This window comes from Palaemon carinicauda, chromosome 9, assembly GCF_036898095.1.
Source record: "Palaemon carinicauda isolate YSFRI2023 chromosome 9, ASM3689809v2, whole genome shotgun sequence".
NCBI classification, from domain to species: Eukaryota; Metazoa; Arthropoda; class Malacostraca; order Decapoda; family Palaemonidae; genus Palaemon; species Palaemon carinicauda.
Genome location: NC_090733.1, coordinates 146,131,873 through 146,149,879, shown reverse-complemented (window position 1 = coordinate 146,149,879; position 18,007 = coordinate 146,131,873). Strand labels below are relative to the sequence as shown.

Genomic DNA, 18,007 nt, shown 5'->3' with positions numbered 1-18,007 from the left:
AGAGAGAGAGAGAGAGAGAGAGAGAGAGAGAGAGAGAGAGAGATTGTATACATATCTACAAATTTCTAGACTGTCCTATCATGAGAGAGAGAGAGAGAGAGAGAGAGAGAGAGAGAGAGAGAGAGAGAGAGAGGAGAGAGAGAGAGAGAGAGAGAGAGAGAGAGATTGTATACGTATCTACAAATTTCTAGACTCCTATCATGAGAGAGAGAGAGAGAGAGAGAGAGGAGAGAGAGAGAGAGAGAGAGAGAAGAGAGAGAGAGAGAGAGAGATTGTATATGTATCTACAAATTTCTAGACTGTCCTATCATGAGAGAGAGAGAGAGTTGTTTACGTATCTACAAATTTCTTGGTCCTATCATGAGAGAGAGAGAGAGTTGTATACGTATATACATTTCTAGACAGTCCATCTTATAAGAGAGAGAGAGAGAGAGAGAGGAGAGAGAGAGAGAGAGAGAGAGAGAGAGAGAGAGAGAGAGAGAGATATTTAAGCATCACATTGTCCCTACCCTTCACGAACTTACCCTTTCACTTAGATCCCACAAACTTTGGCAATGATATTTTTTTCTTTAATTTACCATCGCACATTTCTGAATGTCATACTAAATGTAGCTCGTTAAAAATAACTTTTTTTATGAAATTATTATACCTAATGTAGCTCATTCAAAATAACTTTTATAAAATTTGTATTCCAAATGTAGCTTATTTAGAATATTTTTTTTTTTTTTTTTTATGAAATTTGTATACCGACGGTAGCTCATTCAAAACAACTTTTATAAAATTAGTATTCCAAATGTAGCTCTGAAAATAATTTTTTTTATGAAAGTAGTATACCTAATGTAGCTCATTTAAAAAGAAAAAAAAACTTTTATAAAATTAGTATTCCAAATGTAGCTCATTTAAAACAACTTTTATAGAATTAGTATTACAAATATAGCTCATTCAAAATAACTTTTATAAGACACTAATAGAATCTATTCAATTTGCAGGTCGATATTCTGGTCAACAATGCAGGCATTGTCACAGGCAAAAATTTCCTGGAGGCTCCAGATCACCTTGTGGAACGCACATTCGATGTCAATATTATGAGTCACTTTTGGGTAAGCATTTTGTTTACTGTTTTTAGACAGTTTGCCAGTGTTAGACAACTATTATTTTGTGTAGTGTATATCCCATACCCATACGTTGTGGTGGCCTAAGTGGTAACATCCCTGACTGATGAACGCCAGACTGGGGTTCGAGTCCCACTCAAACTCGTTAGTTCCTATGGTCACTGCAACCTCACCATCCTTGTGAGCTAAGGATGGAGGATTTAGGGGAGCCTATAGGTCTATCAGTTGAGTCATCAGCAGCCATTGCCTGGCCCTCCTTGGTCCTAGCTTGGGTGGAGAGGGGCTTGGGCATTCATCATATGTATATATGGTCAGTCTCTAGGACATTGTCCTGCTTGATAAGGTAACGTCACTGTCCCTTGCCTCTGTCATTCATGAGCGGCCTTTAAAATTTTAATGTGCAGTATATGATTAAAGTACCTATTTACTTAATTTATCAGAACGTGTTTAAGTAGTATGCAATTCGTGTTGTTTATGTAGAGTGCTATTTTTGCATGTGTGCATGTATCTTGAAATATTTTTTAGGTAATGAGAGTTTTTATCTCTTGTTGACCAAGATTTAGCCATGCTATATTGATTCAATTTATAACCATTGTTTCACACGATTTATAGTTTCGTGCATTGAATAAAAAAGTCCCTGGGAAAATTTAGTAGAGGGAATTCTAAGATATATTGGTGACCTTCCATACTTCATTGAAAAATCTTCATGATGTCCGTGGGACTGGAGAATCATTTGTTGCTACCCATGACATCTTAAAGCCAATTGATGGTCTCACACAAAGTTTTCTTAGCCAAATTGTTCTCCTTTCTACCATATAAGGATTTCCAGCTTTTTATCAGGTTACATTGCATTGATTGTCGAGGATGTAACATAATGTTCCTTCCATATCTCTTGTGGTATAAGTGTTCTTTCACTTATACACTTCCTCCTCTCTATCGATGGCTTTTCCAGTGTACCTCTTCTGTTAAAGCAGTTGTTAACTTCTTAGATCCCCATATTTCTTAATCATTTTCCTCTGTGCTCACTTCTGTTAATAGAACTTTATCTAGAATTGCCATATCTTGACTGAATTGAGGGTCTTGGCTGATTTAGGATTCTGTAACCGTCAAATTTAAGGCCTCCTAAACTTTTTTTTTTTTCTACAATTCTTAAATGAGTTTTATTAGAATTCAATTATGTCAGATTTCTATCTGTTTTTGGCGACGAGGTTGCTTCTAACTTGCCTCGGAGAGATCTCTTTTTTTTTAACTGTTAAATCGGCCTTTAAAAAAATGGGTTGTGTTGTTTAGGTGTTTTTTCACTTTATGAGAACTTATTTGTCCCTGTTGGGAGTCTTGTTCTCATATTGTTTACCTCTTGGATGAGACTGAATCCATGGCAATTCATTTGGTCAGTGATACTACCCCCTTTCTTGCCAATCTTCATCCTCAGTGACACAAGGGGACCTCTTTTGTTCCCTTTTCTTGATAAACTATTTCGGAAAGTTCTGTTTACGTCAAAATGGAAAATTCCTGCATTTCAGATGACTTTGTAACATCCACATGCCAACATTTATTTTTGGAAATTGGTAATCATCAAATTAGAGTTCTATCATAGTTTCTTTCCTTCTAATGGCATTATTTTGGAATTCTCTTCCTGCTTCTGTTTTTCTAGACTTGAAACAATCCTTCCTTTAAGGGACAGGTCCATCACTACCCCTTTGGGTACGTCCACCATTATCTCTATATCTTAATTATTTATGGTCTGACATGTAGAAAATAAGATATTTGGTTGTTCATTGTATTTAGTTTTGCTTTAAGAAGAAATGAGATGTCTGTTTTAAATTGATATGCATATTTTAGATCCTTTCTTATTAACCCTTTTACCCCCAAAGGACGTACTGGTACGTTTCACAAAAGCCATCCCTTTACCCCCATGGACGTACCGGTACGTCCATGCAAAAAAAATGCTATAAAAATTTATTTTTTCATATTTTTGATAATTTTTTAAGAAAATTCAGGCATTTTCCAAGAGAATGAGACCAACCTGACCTCTCTATGACAAAAATTAAGGCTGTTAGAGCAATTTAAAGAAAATATGCTGCAAAATGTGCTGGGGAAAAAATAACCCCTTGGGGGTTAAGGGTTGGAAATTTCCAAAGAGCCTGGGGGTAAAAGGGTTAATCAGTGGAATGCACATCATATAATCTAATCCTACAGTACCAACCAAACTCGTTTGAATCCCTCGTCAGTCTGGGAGGAGCAAGGAGAAGAAAAGTCCCCCCCCCCCCCTTTTTTTTTTTTTTTGTTACCCCCAAAATTGGGGGAAGTGCCTTGGTAGAGAGAAGTTTTTGCCTGGGTATTTATAAGCGCATATAGTGTATATCCCGTGCAAAATTAGTTTCATGACAAGCAACTAATTCTAGGCACTAGTTTTTGTGAAAAATACCCTTGTTATGCAATTTCAGTGTACTGTATCTTCATTTTCTTATCTTTATCTGGCATATATAGTATTGTTTTCAGACTACTGTTTTGCTGGGGTGTTACATCATTACCTTGTGTTAGAGAGAGAGAGAGAGAGAGAGAGAGAGAGAGAGAGAGAGAGAGAGAGAGAGAGAGAGAGAGAGAGAGAGAGAGAGAGAGAGAGAGAGTGTATGAGTACGTATCGAATAACCTTGGTTAACCTCGGTTATGGCCATCTCGGTATCAATTTGTGATAAACCACAGGTAATCATCCCTTGATATTCATTGAATAAAGGTGAAAAAAAAAAAAAATCTTCAACTTTAGAAAAGCTATAATTGATATGATGAAACTAGATAAAGAAGGTTAATGCAAGCTTATCAAAGATGTAAAAGATGCCTTGCACACGCAAAGTCAGAATTATGCAACATTTGACTTTGTACTGAATAGTATTTTAGATTATTTATAAGTATAAGTTACCTTTTGATAGATTCATAGAGAGTTAAACAAGGTCAAAGAAATTAATGTTTTAGTTCTCTTAACCCTTTTACCCCCAGGCTCTTTGGAAATTTCCAACCCTTAACCCCCAAGGGGTTATTTTTTCCCCAGCACATTTTGCAGTATATTTTTTTAAATTGCTGTAACAGCCTTAATTTTTGTCATAGAGAGGTCGGGTTGGTCTCATTCTCTTGGAAAATGCCTGAATTTTTTCAAAAAATTATCAAAAATATGAAAAAATACATTTTTATAGCATTTTTTTGCAAGGACGTACCGGTACGTCCATAGGGGTAAAGGGATGGGTTTTGTGAAACGTACCAGTACGTCCTTTGGGGGTAAAAGGGTTAAGTGTGACCACCTTTGACTTGACTCCTTCACCACAGACATTATCCCATTAAGCACCGTTGAATATATCTACATTCAGTAATTTGTACTCTATCACCATTGGATGTTTTTTATATTCAGTAATTTCCAATTTTTTCTCGTATTTAATGCAAATAAAAATTTTATATAATCCGTAAAGTTATATAAATCAATGGAAAGGAAATTTATTTAGGCTTTTGATGATAAAAGTTTCAAATTGCTATAACCAAGAGTTTACAGCTACCGAACGGGGACCATTGTCTCGTAGTGAATTGTTTAAGCGAAAATGAATCAAGTAAAATATTCTCAAAAAGGGCTTGGCACTTAGTGATAAAATTTTTTGACAAAGGTTGGGATTAAATGCTTTAGTTGATATTTAATTTGCAGTACAATTTTTTTTGCCTGATGAATACATTCAGATAATGTTTTTGCCTGATGGACACATTTAGATCTTGTCCTTTTAATTGTATTAGTAAAAATTGTGTTTGCCTTTGTTTTCAGAAAAGAAAACATCTGCCTTAGCTGGAAGGTTTTTGTTTTAGATTTTATACTTTATGGAGACAAATAACTTACCTTGTTGTAGTAAGTTTACCAAATGGTGAAGGAAAAAGTTTTCATATTTCCCTTTGCTTACCCTTTTTTATATGGTAATGTAAAAACTCCTCTTCCTTTAATATTTCTAAAACAGAGCCACTCCATTTACAGATTTATGAGAAATTAATGTTTTGAATGTTTTCAAAGCATTGATATTTATTTGCACATTGCAGATAACTGTGTTAATATGTACAGCATAATTGTTCTCTTTATTCTTTTAGTGTTGAACTAATGGTACAGCATATAGGTTACTATAGTACTGTAATGAAACTTTAGGCAAGTTGTTTATCATGTTGATTTTTAAGGGATGATTTTAGAACATCAATTCATTCTATTCCATTTTCAGACTGTTAAAGCCTTCTTACCCGATATGATGGCCTCCAACAAAGGGCATGTGGTAACTGTAGCTTCCCTAGCTGGGCTTGCTGGTGTCAACAAACTGGTCGACTACTGTGCTTCAAAGTTTGCTGCTGTTGGATTTGATGAGTCCCTCAAGTTGGAACTTATGGTAAGAGATTTGTAAGCTTGCGTAATTTCAGAAGCTTCTAGATCCTTTGATTCATGGAATTATGTCCTTTCTTATTAGCATATAGCTTATTTTATTTCTTACTCTGTTACGTTTCGGGTCTCAATTTAGTTACACATTGCATCTTGCACATTATGAGTAAAGTACTTGATATTACAATAATTGTTTATTCAAATTATTTTCTTATTTGAATTGGTGATGAGCATGAGAGTACAAAACATTATGGCAAGGTTTATTAATGTTATCAAGAAACATTAAATTCCTATTTATGTATTTTTGTAATTTATTTTTACCCCTTTCATTGATGAGTTATTCAGAAATGTACAGTATTCTACTTGTAAACTTCATAAGAGCAGAAATTTGATTAATTTTTGTAGGGATGTGTCACACTTTTAAGAGATTTTAATCCTATCAGGTTTTGGCCATTGGACAGTTTTGTCTTTTTTTGTGCACCTCAAAATTACCAAGTTTAATTCCCTTAGAAACAGTTCCCTATTATTTATGAAGTTTTTTTAATGATCGATTCTTAGTTTTGGTTGGGCATATCCTAGACAAGCCTGGATTGTATTACAGAGGATGTCTGCACAAAATATTTATAAACAGTTGGTCTCATTTTTTTATGAATTATTTCATTTTTGCACCATAATCTACAAAGTTCAGAACAGAATGTTGACATCATGAGAATCTGAAAGATTACTGCACGTATATGACTTTGACTTTGTAATAAAAAAATTTCATTCGGTTTACAGGTTAATGGTTACAATGGCGTGAACACCACTGCTATCTGCCCTTACTACATTAACACTGGCATGTTTGATGGAGTTAGGTCCAAGTATGTTGACTTACTGCTTTATTTATATTGGAATGCTTAAGAATTTTTGTTAGATGTTAAGAATACTTAGTTCATCCAGATTAAAATATTGTAAGTAAGTTTGGGATAATGATAAATGGGAAATAGTTTTAAATGTTAAACAAAATATTCTGAACTGGAAGTTAGAACGAAAAAAAAAAAAAAACTAATCTTTATCTGATACCAAAAAATCACTTTACGTTTAAAAAGTTCTTTCTTCTCAGTCCCACAAGTAAAGCCTGTATCTTATGTTTAAAGAAAAAAAGAAAATTATTGTAATATGCAGTAATTTTTAGTGGATAAAACCAGGACCCAACCAGATGGAGAAGTCCTTATGTCTTATAATTATCCATTTGCTTGCTGCAAATTAGAAATCAAAACGGCTGTAAGTCGATATTGTACAGTTTTCATTCGTGCGCTCGATTCTGCTCTTAACCCTTTTACCCCCAATGGACGTACTGGTACTTTTCACAAAACTCATCCCTTTACCCCCATGGATGTACCGGTACGTCCTTGCAAAAAACGGCTAATTAAATTTTTTTGCATATTTTGGATAACTTTTCGAGAAAATTCAGGCATTTTCCAAAAGAATGAGACCAACCTGACCTCTCTATGATGAAAATTAAGGCGGTTAGAGCAATTTAAAAAAAAAAATGTATTGCAAAATGTGCTTGTAAAAGAAAATGCCTGGGGGTTAAGGGTTGGAAAGTTCCAAATAGCTTGGCGGTAAAAGGGTTAACTGATATAGATTGTTTCCAACTTACATTCATCTGGACTTTCATTTGCAGAAATTTCTGAGAAATATACAAGTGAAGATTTATAAGGAATCTACTTTGTATATAAATCTATCAAAAATAGAATAAAGGAAATCTAGAATGCTAAGAAAAAAAGGCTCTCCAATTTTTCAACAATGATTTAGTATTATTAGACTATCTACCAAATTTTGACACTTGAGTAAAGACTAAGAGGGTTTAATTTTAGACTTTTACTCTATGGTTGAATTGGAAAATCAGAAAGGGCATGAGAGTTGATTCCTTGCATATACGTACAATCCCATGTCTACCGAGTAAGGACAAGATTATGATTAAGGTACAGTGCTGTATAATGAATAACACAAGTTTATTTTAGAGTATTTTAAAAATATACTGTAGTTTCACTAGAGAAAATGTATTTTAATCAAATATTATAAAATGGTTAATTTTTTCAGGCTAATTCCAATCTTGAGTCCTGAGTATGTTGCATCAGAAGCTGTTGATGGCATCCTTCTCAACAAGCAAATGGTCATCCTACCAGGATTTTGCCGTCTGCTGATTATCCTGAAGCTGTACGTATTTGTGAACAATTGTTTACTTACAAAGTCTAGTTTAAGATTCTCGGGTTCCATTTCTTTTGGTTATTTCTCAAGTTAATGCATTAATATACAAAACAAACACTACTGTTTCTTCGATAATTTTCTTATACCTTCTGATACAGTACATCTGTATTTCATTAGTTGAGTTATTGTATTATTAAATGCAAGGCGGGATAAGGAATTACACAAAACACTATGGAATGCTCAAACATATCATGTAATATAGTAAATAAGATTAATCAGAAGGTATCATGAGTTTGGCATGCAGTAATTAAATTGTGTTGTTTCTGCTTTGTGAATATATGCTTTTACTGTACAGTATTAGGTAAATTCTCGATGACTGAAACAAGCTAGTGCTATGACGTTATGGTCAAGACACGTAAATTAATTCTGATTACTGTAATTAGGAATTGTATGTAACTAATTTGCTTTTATTTCAGCATTGAAAGTCCCATCTACAATAGTTTATATTTAGAAAGTAATTTGCTACTTTGTCATTTAGTAATATTTATTTTAGTGCTATAATTATTTTTATTTTGTTTATGTTAAACATTTCAAGTGTTAATAAAAAGATTTTAGTGCATAACACAATACAATTTGCTTGAAAGAAATATCTATAGACAGTGAATGATGCTTTTTGCCATCGATAGTCAGGAAGGCTTATGTTTACAGCTATCTTTCTCTTTCAGTGGAGGTTGTTTTCAACTAACTCAGCTTTTCTTTTCATTCATGATGTATTCAAAGGGCTATTTGCATGAAATCTGCAGGATATGGGCTTTTCAGATTAAACACAGGGTCACAGTATACTGTATACTGTACCCTTTTGCCATTCTTATAAAGGTAAAGGTTATGCATGGGAAACTATTAAAAACACTTCTGTCAGGACATTCCGCATTAATCCGAGCATTTATGGATCAAGCTGGTAGATGTTTTATGGCCCCACCCATTCCTTTATAATCATTTAGTAGATCAAATAATACTATTTATGATAGTAACTATTTTCCCTTTTGAGCTTAATCCATAAATAGCAAGTGGATGATGTTTGCTGGGGTCTCATTTTGCAAATGGAAATTGTCTTTACAGCATTCTTCCCAACAAAGCCTTAAATATTTTGGGCAAGGTCAGTGGAATTACCTGTGCCATGGAAGATTTTGAAGGACGGAAGAAGGACGACTAATATGTATCGCTTTGCAGGTTTGTAGTTGGTGGTTGGGCTAACAGGTGATGGCTCCTTATTTTTTCCTTATTCGTTATAAACTTAGTAACCAATTATGCACTAATTTATTCCTTAATCTATTATTATGTAGTGCATATGGAATGATCTTGCAAAGTAAATGGATTACTGAGAATAGGATTTCTTAATGTTGGACATTTTAATAGACCTTTTATTTTGTTTAATGTATTGGCATTCATCCATCACTGCATCTCAAAGAATTATTAAACAAACATTTTAAACAATCGCAATTCTGACATTTATCAGAATACTTGGTAGTTTTATGCTTAAAACAAATGAGCATGCATTTGTATGTCTTACGAAAGGGTTTAATTGTTTATTACATGCACTCCCATTTTTGTTTGATAGCACATCAGAGCTCTATTTTGTGAAACTGCATTTCACTAAAAGAAAAAACTTTAACCACAGTCTACAGTGTTATTTTAGATCACTTATTTTAAATACTTTAGCTACTTTATTAGAGCACTACTATGTTCTTCGTGGTGAAAAAGTGTGGATAATGCTACATTCAAATATGTTATGTAATATTCCATGCTTATTTGCCACCTTTACTGCACTGCAACGTTTTTGTAATTGTTTAGTGTAATCCATATAATACAGACTTGACAGCGTTAAATCCAAACTAGTAGATATAATTTCAGAGATAGATTTTCATTGAATTGAAGTAACTATTTTCAATATGCATATCTATGCCATGAGCTGGTTTATTTTAGCATATGTTATGAAGTCTAACTTTAGGTTTATAATTAAGTGAAATATTGTGTGAAGGTCGACACGGTGACTTGTCTATCACTTCTGCTTCCCCTTGAACATGGTGACATTAAAGACTTAATATCTCTTTAAAGGAAGTGAAAAGTCTCCAGTGACCTTATTTTCAAGATGGTCATGTGAACTTCACGTTTTTTAATTTGGTTGATTTCACGAAACTTTTATGCACTGCGGATTACAAAAGTGGCTATCATACGATATAGAAAAAAGGTCTCGTTACATGTACAAAGCTTTATTTTTATTTCTATTGCAAGCCATTGATTAACATAGAATGCAGCTTTATAAAGGAAAAACCTATTTAGAGACCAAACATTACCTTTAATTGTGCTGCCAACCAGATTGACAAAGGTAGAAAGAAAAAGGACACCAAGAACATACAGCTTAGTATATTTATAAAGTCAAGTAGTCCTACTTGTAATTGTTGGTGTCACGAGAGTTGTGGATTACAAACTCTACTTAGTATCAGTGATGAGTAAGTTGAATAGGTAGAATTGCTGAGAACCTTTGGACAGGTCTTAAAAAATATGAGAATTCATGTTATAATAGTCACACAGATGGCTGCAGCATGATGCAATGAAGAGACATTGCTACACAGCTGGTAGATTAGAATGTTTTATTAGTAGAAAGTTGACTCATGACTGGTACACAAGGCTTATACTACTCGGTGCATTAGAAAACGGATTTTGAGCAAAGCGAAAAATCTATTTTTGGGTGATATGGCCATGTCGTCCTGATGGAAGGTTCCTTTAGGCACTTTCAAATATCCCTTAGAAAGCTGCCTAAAGGAACCTTCCATCAGGACGACATGGCAATATTGGAACTGAAAAGAAAAATAGAAAAGATTTTAATAAGGTGGTACCTTAGGGATCCATAGGTGGAGTAGGGTGGGAAGATAGTATTATGAATGAAGAATTAGTTGATTGTTATGGTGTCCAGAGGCTGGAAAAAGATTGAGATGTTTTAGCCATGTGATAAGAAGCAAAACGATCAGTTGGCGTGAAAAGTATTTGATATGAAAGTGGCAGGACAAAGACCTGTTGAAATGCCCAAGAAATCATAGAAAATGGGCATAGTTGAGCATGTAGCCTTCTCAGCCCAGGAAGGCAGACAACAGGACAAAAAAGGTTGTAGAGAGCTCATTCCATGTCTCTGTAAATAGAAGAACTAACATAATGCTAATGAGGATGAGGATAAAGATAAAAAAGTGAGATTTTAAGTCAGTAACTGGTGTATGAGAGAAGTCATTAAATTAGTCAAAATCTTGCCAATGGAAAAAGGAATACATAAATAGTGGCAGTATATAAAGTATATATGTTGCATAAGATTTTTCATAATTCTGACCATCCTTTACATTCAAATATTCCTGGACAGTTCCATCCTGTTCGTAATACTAGGCATGCAGTTAATTCTAATAGTCAGGCCTCCTCCATCATGAGGCTCAATACTACACAGGATTCTAGAGGTTTTATTCCAGCTGTGACCAAGTTGTAGAATGATTGTCCTAATCAGGTAGTTGGATCAGTAGATCATCAAAAATTCAAGGTTGCAGCAAATGTTTTTATGTTGAACAGGTTGACAGAGGGTCTTTTTATTGCTGTATATGAATCATCTGTTTTAATGTTAATGTTTTTCAAAATTTATTTTAATTTTTCATTCATGTATCATTTATAACGTTTTCTTTCCTCACTGGGGTATTTTACCCTGTTGGAGCCGCTTATAGCATCTTGCTTTTCCAACTAGGGTGGTAGCTTGGCTAGTAATAATAATGATGATAATATTGGTCCTTCTCTACTGGAGGATAATTTTCCAGTACTGTACTTCGCATTCATTCTTAATGTTTAATAGTTGGAAAAATAGTCCTTGCATCCTCTTTTGAAGTCTTTTTTTATTAAGATGTTTATCTTTGATAATTCCTACATCCTACCTGTCTTTTCTTCTTGGTTCTGTAATTTGTTTTCTCTCTCCAGTGTTCATGTCATCTCATACCACTCTCTCCTGACTTCTCCCATTGCAATTGCAATCATTCTCGTTATTTTCCACTCTGTATATATTCCTCACTAGTTTGGTAATTGTTATTGTCCCACCTTCCGGTTCTACTTTTTTTCCTTCTCATCTGTTTGAACTTCATGATTCAATTACCATGTTTCTTTTTCGTGTTGCTGTTTACAATTTGGACCTTTTCTTTTCCTTATTGCTTTCATCTTGAAATCTGCCACCACCAGTTTATGTTGAGCTACAACAGATTATTTCGAACCTTAAAATCCATAATTATTAACTTGTTTTCTTTCCCAACCAAAATATTATTAATTTGCCTTATTTTACCACTTTTATATGTTACCAGATGACTTCTTTTCTCAAACTGTGTATTCAAGAATACCAGATTCATAGCTAGTGATAATTCTTACAATCTTGTACCCTCCTGTATTCTTCTTCCAAAATCTCTTTCTCCATGTATTCCTTCAAAGCCATCAAGAATGTCACCTACATTGGCATTCGTGTTCCTAGATAACATCAGTAGTTCACTTCTTGGAACTCTTTCTAAATATTATTATCATTTTCCTCTTAATTCATCCACCTCCTCATCACTACACCCTTGCCAAGGGACGTGTGCCGAGATAATATGCCAGACTTTTATTTTTCACCAACTTTAATCCCATTAGCCTGTCACTGATGCCGTGTACATCTGTGCGGGAAAATAATGTCTATCCCATTTCATTTTATATCTTCCCCTGTGTAGTAAACTTTATATCCATTCCCAAAGTTTCTTGCACCTGTTCATTTCCATTTAGTCTCCTGTATACATAGAATTATAATTTTCCTTCTGTGAATGACATTTACTAACTTTTTTCCCTTTCATGTGAGACTACTAACATTCTAATTCTCATCTTTCCCTTTTTCCAAACCCTTATTCCTCATCAACCTCTCTACCTTTAATTGTGACTTCTGTGGTACCCTTTGCATATTTTTCACTACAATCAGGGGATACTACAGTGCATCACTTATGTGGTATGCCCTAGCCCTCTTGCATTCCATTGTAGATTTTGCTACTGCTTTTATACTATGTTGGGTGGACCAAGCTGCAACATTCCCAATTGATCTAGGCTTGAGACTGGCAGCAAGTTGGACTAGTATGTCCCTCCACTGGCTGGTTTTTTATATACTTACCCATTACTTCTTGAATTTCTTGCCTTTCAACACCATTCTTATAATCATAAGTTTTTATCTTCCAACCCCACTATTTTCTCAGCTAATTATCTAGAATACACATAAGTGATGCTGATCAACTGACTATAATCTAATGATCCAGGAAATGCATGCCAGTATTGCCAGCCAGTAGTTGATACTCTTTTTAAATCAGGAATAAACTGTATAGAGTTCGTAAAGACCACAAATGGGAGCTATTTATTGGTGCAGCTGTGCATCGTTTAACATCCTGAATATGTTTCGGCCAGTATTGTTAGGCCACTCAGGCGATTATAAAGCTTTGTGTTATTGGTAGTAGTAAGCTTCATAGTCCCTTTGCTTAATTTGCTATGATTTTGCAAGAAAAGGCTAGTGTATTCTAGCTTAACATGCCCTATTCCAAACCCAGGGCTAACTCATGTTTTGCAAAGGATTTCTAGTGTACAATACCACTCAGTAATGGTTCTGATGGTACACAGTGCAATAGACAGTGGGAAGTCTCATCACAACCCTCACTCTCCCAAATTACTTTAATCCAGTCAGCTCTACACAACCACAGGATTCCGAGATAGAAGACTGGATTGGTAGTTTGGATTCTGATGTCCTGCTGGCCGGTGAAGAAAATAGTCATGAGCAACCAAATAATACTGTTATTAATTATGTAACTTATTGTATGCGGATACAAAAGTTTTGAATGTCTCAAATTTTCAGCTGGAGCTGAAAAATTTTTGCTTCATGTTTTGGATGACTGAAATTCAGCCTATTGCAGGCTCAGCCACTAGCATATTTTGAATGTTCCGTACTGGAACCAAAACGAGTCCTTTCTCTAACATAAGTGCAAAGGTTACCATTATTATTAAACAGAAGGGGGATATACTGTAGTTGAGTGACCTGGCTGAAGTATCAGTCTTTTTTTCTAAACTTATTGCCAAGATGTTTCCAAATAGGTTAATTCATTTAAGTTCTGATAATGCTTATTCTACAATATCATCCAAGGATTTCACTGCTACTAAGATTATTTACTGTATACTCCAAAGTTTTTTAATATTTTTTCCTGTCTGTGTTGTTAAGACAGTTTCTCTCATCCCAGGCTGCCCAGCCATTACTTCATTATATCTTTCTGCATTGGTGGGTTGTTTGGGATTGTTCACTTTGATATTTGTATACAGTATTATAAGATGACTGTTTCATACAGTAAATCGCGAGATCGTAAAAATAAGATACTGTACCTGATTAGTATCGTGTAGTAAATCTCGAGACCGTAAAAAGAGGATCATCTGTATAATACAATACAATATAGTACTACATTTATAAGTTTATTGTAGACTACTTGTTCGAAACTTTTTCATTTTCATTCATTGATTTTTATGAATTTTTGTACTATTTATGTACAGAACTACCCACAGTACTATATACCAGAGAGAGTAGTTAATGTGTTATATATTGTAGATGTACCAAAAGGGAAGGTGATGCAAGGTTGAATGTCATGTTGAATGGAGAGTTACTTGAGGAGGTGGATCAGTTTAAGTACTTGGGGTCTGTTGTTGCAGCAAATGGTGGAGTGGAAGCAGATGTATGTCAGAGAGGGAATGAATGTTGCAAAATGTTGGGGGGCAGTTAAGGGAGCAGTAAAAAATAGAGGGTTGGGCAGGAATGTAAAGAGAGTCCTGTATGAGAGTGATTGTACCAACTGTGATGTATAGATCGGAGTTGTTGGGAATGAAAGTGACGGAGAGACAGAAATTGAATGTGTTTGAGATGAAGTGTCTAAGGAGTATGGCTGCTGTATCTCGAGTAGATAGGGTTAGGAACGAAGTAGTGAGGGTGAGAACGGGTGTAAGAAATGAGTTAGCAGCTAGAGTGGATGAATGTGTTGAGGTGGTTTGGCCATGTTGAGAGAATGGAAAATGGCTGTCTGCTAAAGAAGGTGATGAATGCAAGAGTTGATGGGAGAAGTACAAGAGGAAGGCCAAGGTTTGGGTGGATGGATGGAGTGAAGAAAGCTCTGGGTGATAGGAGGATAGATGTGAGAGAGGCAAGAGAGCGTGCTAGAAATAGGAATGAATGGCGAGCGATTGTGACGCAGTTCCGGTAGGCCCTGCTGCTTCCTCCGGTGCCTTAGATGACTGCGTAGGTAGCAGCAGTAGGGGATTCAGCATTATGAAGCTTCATCTGCGGTGGATAACGGGGGAGGGTGGGCTGTGGCACCCTAGCAGTACCAGCCGAACTCTGTTGAGTCCCTTGTCAGGCTGGGAAGAACGTAGAGAGGAGAGGTACCCTTTTTGGTTTCATTTGTTTGATGTCGGCTACCCCCACAAAATTGGGGGAAGTGCCTTGGTATATGTATGTATGTATATTCTAGATGCATTATATCCTCTACATCTCGATAGTTTGACCATTCGGGAGTATGTAACTCTGACATCATTTTGAAACCTTTGACAAATATCCCATTTAGGGAACATTAATTTCTATTAAATGAACATTAAAAGCTGATACAGTATAGTTTTTTCAATTGACAACACATGATTAACATCAGTGCAATATTTCCACTCACGAAGCTTGTTCTATGTGTACCTTTTATAATGCCAAAGTTATTATGTATAGTACTGTAGTACATATTTGTTAGTATTTTAAGATTTCGTCACTCGCTGTAAGAACATAAATATTGCCCTATTTAGAGGTAGCTTTTGCATGTAACTGGAAAACACTTTTCCATGTGAGAGCCTGGCTTGGTTTTTTTTTTCAATTAATTTAGTAAAGACATATTTCTGCATGCAATAAACACTTATGCCTTAAAAATAATTTAATTTGTACTCTTAAAACATTATTTGAATTTGCTTTGTTTTCTTTGTAAGTTACTGCAGTTATGAAGCATGTTAATAACTCGATACATGTTTGATAAAGTGAATTTTAGGGAATTTGAGATTTACTGATATATTCATGGTAGTGTATTATTTAAGAAAAAATAAAAATTCTCACTTGCTCTCCTTGAAATACAAAAAATAAATCCTCAAAATTTGGAAAAAAGAATGTTGAAGCAAAAAATTATTTGCTTATATTTATTATAGTTGTTGTTATTATGTTAATTTTTCCTCCAGTATCTTGCCCTTGAAGGGAGGTTACATGATGTACAAAGCCTGTGGTGGCCACATGACTATGGAGGACTTCAAAGGTCGACCTGTACAAAATGGAACCAATGGACACATCAAAAAAGAGATGATGGCTGCCCAAACTCCAAATGTATAAAAGTCTGAGGAGTGCAAACAAGTGATGTATATATGTTGATGTTGCTTTTCAGTATTGTTTTATAAGTCATTCAAAGTCTATTTTAGTCTTTTAACTGTGTCGTATGTGATTCTTGTGCTTTACATTTCTGAATGTAAAGCAAAGCTGTAACTGTCAGGTATTTTTACAAAACCATTTTATCTTTTCTCTGGACCAATATACATACAGAAAAGCCTGCATCAGATGTCTAGAAAATATATTACCCTTTCGAGTAACATATAAAGGAAAAGGAGTCATTGAATCGCTATTCAGCCTGATTTTTCAGGACCTCACTCGTGGGATGTTTAATGAGCTTCCGAGTTGAAGCATACCTGAGTGTATATTAGATTTTGCTGTGCTCTTTGTAACTCAGATTTCATGATACATCAGTAATTTATTGCAAATAACAGAACCTCTTAACTTTGAATTCATTACATTATAGGAAGGACATCTTTTTAAGTTTCAATAAAAGGATGCTCTGAAATTTTCAAGCAGAGTTAAAATAGTACAGAAAATCACATTAAAATAACATTGTATGAGCAAATAGTGACTTTTTCTGAAAAAAAAATCTGACTTCTAAGTCTTTTGGATATCATGCAAACTTTTATAGGCTACAGTATTCTATGTAGATACTTGATATTTTGATATGAATTAATAATTCATTGACAATAAATCATTAAGATGCTTCTTGGCCAGAAGTGTTTTTGCATTACTGTGCCATTAAGAGCTTGCTTCACATTCATGTGAACATTTTATCTTTTATACATATATGATAGCTTCTGTAGGTCATATTATTGTATTAAAAATCTAGCTCAAACCCATTTTATTTCATGTGTAGACATTTTGTGTTAGTCTTTTATTCTATAAGTGATTGTATGATTTTACTATATGTAAGGCATTAAATTTATCCTGTGTGCATATTTATTTAGTGATACCTTTCATAAGAAATAATTTAACTGAACACTGTTCAGTAAAACTACCATATGATAATTGTACTGTATTTCAAAGGAGTAAGTGACCCCTTTGAAATATTGCTTAACTCTGTAGTCCTCAGTCAAGTGTGTAAAAGTTTAATTGATTCGCTGAATTTTATCCTCGTAATATATCAACACGGTACATTACCTTGGTGCCCCTTTTACACAAAGTATGTCAGCCTCTCCGGACAGGAATTTGGATTTAGCGACAGTATTGAAGATATACAGGGAATGACGATTGCTATCAGCAAGTTTACTTTTGTGCCTAGAACTTTTAACTTGATTGGAAATCATTGAAATATACTTTTCTATGAGTGGTATTGTGAGTGAAATGCACTCCTCACAATAATTGTTTAAATTGCAGTACTCTATTCACACAAATCGTGATCTCCCAGAAATAATTATCGTGCACATACAAGACCATGATTGCTAACTAAACTAAGGGAAGACATCTTAATGCGCAGAATGTAAACAATCAGGAAAGCTTGTAATGACAGATTTTGTAACACAAGACAGAGTATCTGACGCAGCTTCTTTGGGCTTCTTACCACTTACTGCTAGAAGATTCCATTCCTTTGTTAAGGGCAGGTATTTATTGAAACAAGGAAATGGGAATATTTTAACTTTTGAAATTTTACGGTTTTATAGATTAAACGGAGCTTCTGGAGAAGAAGCAATATGAACATCAGGTGAGTGTAGAAATAGATTTGATTAAAATTCTGTTTTTTACACATTTAAAATATTTTTATCAACTCCAGTTCAGTTTGCTGAAATTATCTTTGGTTAGCAAAAGTTCTCCTGTATAGCCATAATGGACAGCAATTACTATGGTTATTGTTTTGCGTAATTT

General features: G+C 34.6%; 1 protein-coding gene across 1 annotated transcript in view; it reads left to right on the top strand.

Annotated features, from left to right (window-relative positions):
* The window catches only part of LOC137646685 (epidermal retinol dehydrogenase 2-like), a 19,632-nt gene extending 2,533 nt beyond the window's left edge, over nucleotides 1-17,099 (top strand). Inside the window, exons 2-6 of the mRNA XM_068379792.1 lie at nucleotides 972-1,100; nucleotides 5,354-5,515; nucleotides 6,283-6,365; nucleotides 7,591-7,707; nucleotides 16,018-17,099. Coding sequence (XP_068235893.1) covers nucleotides 972-1,100; nucleotides 5,354-5,515; nucleotides 6,283-6,365; nucleotides 7,591-7,707; nucleotides 16,018-16,165 — 639 coding nt within the window. The 3' untranslated portion in view covers nucleotides 16,166-17,099. The remainder of the gene's footprint in view (nucleotides 1-971; nucleotides 1,101-5,353; nucleotides 5,516-6,282; nucleotides 6,366-7,590; nucleotides 7,708-16,017) is intronic.
* Nucleotides 17,100-18,007: the final 908 nt, after the last annotated feature.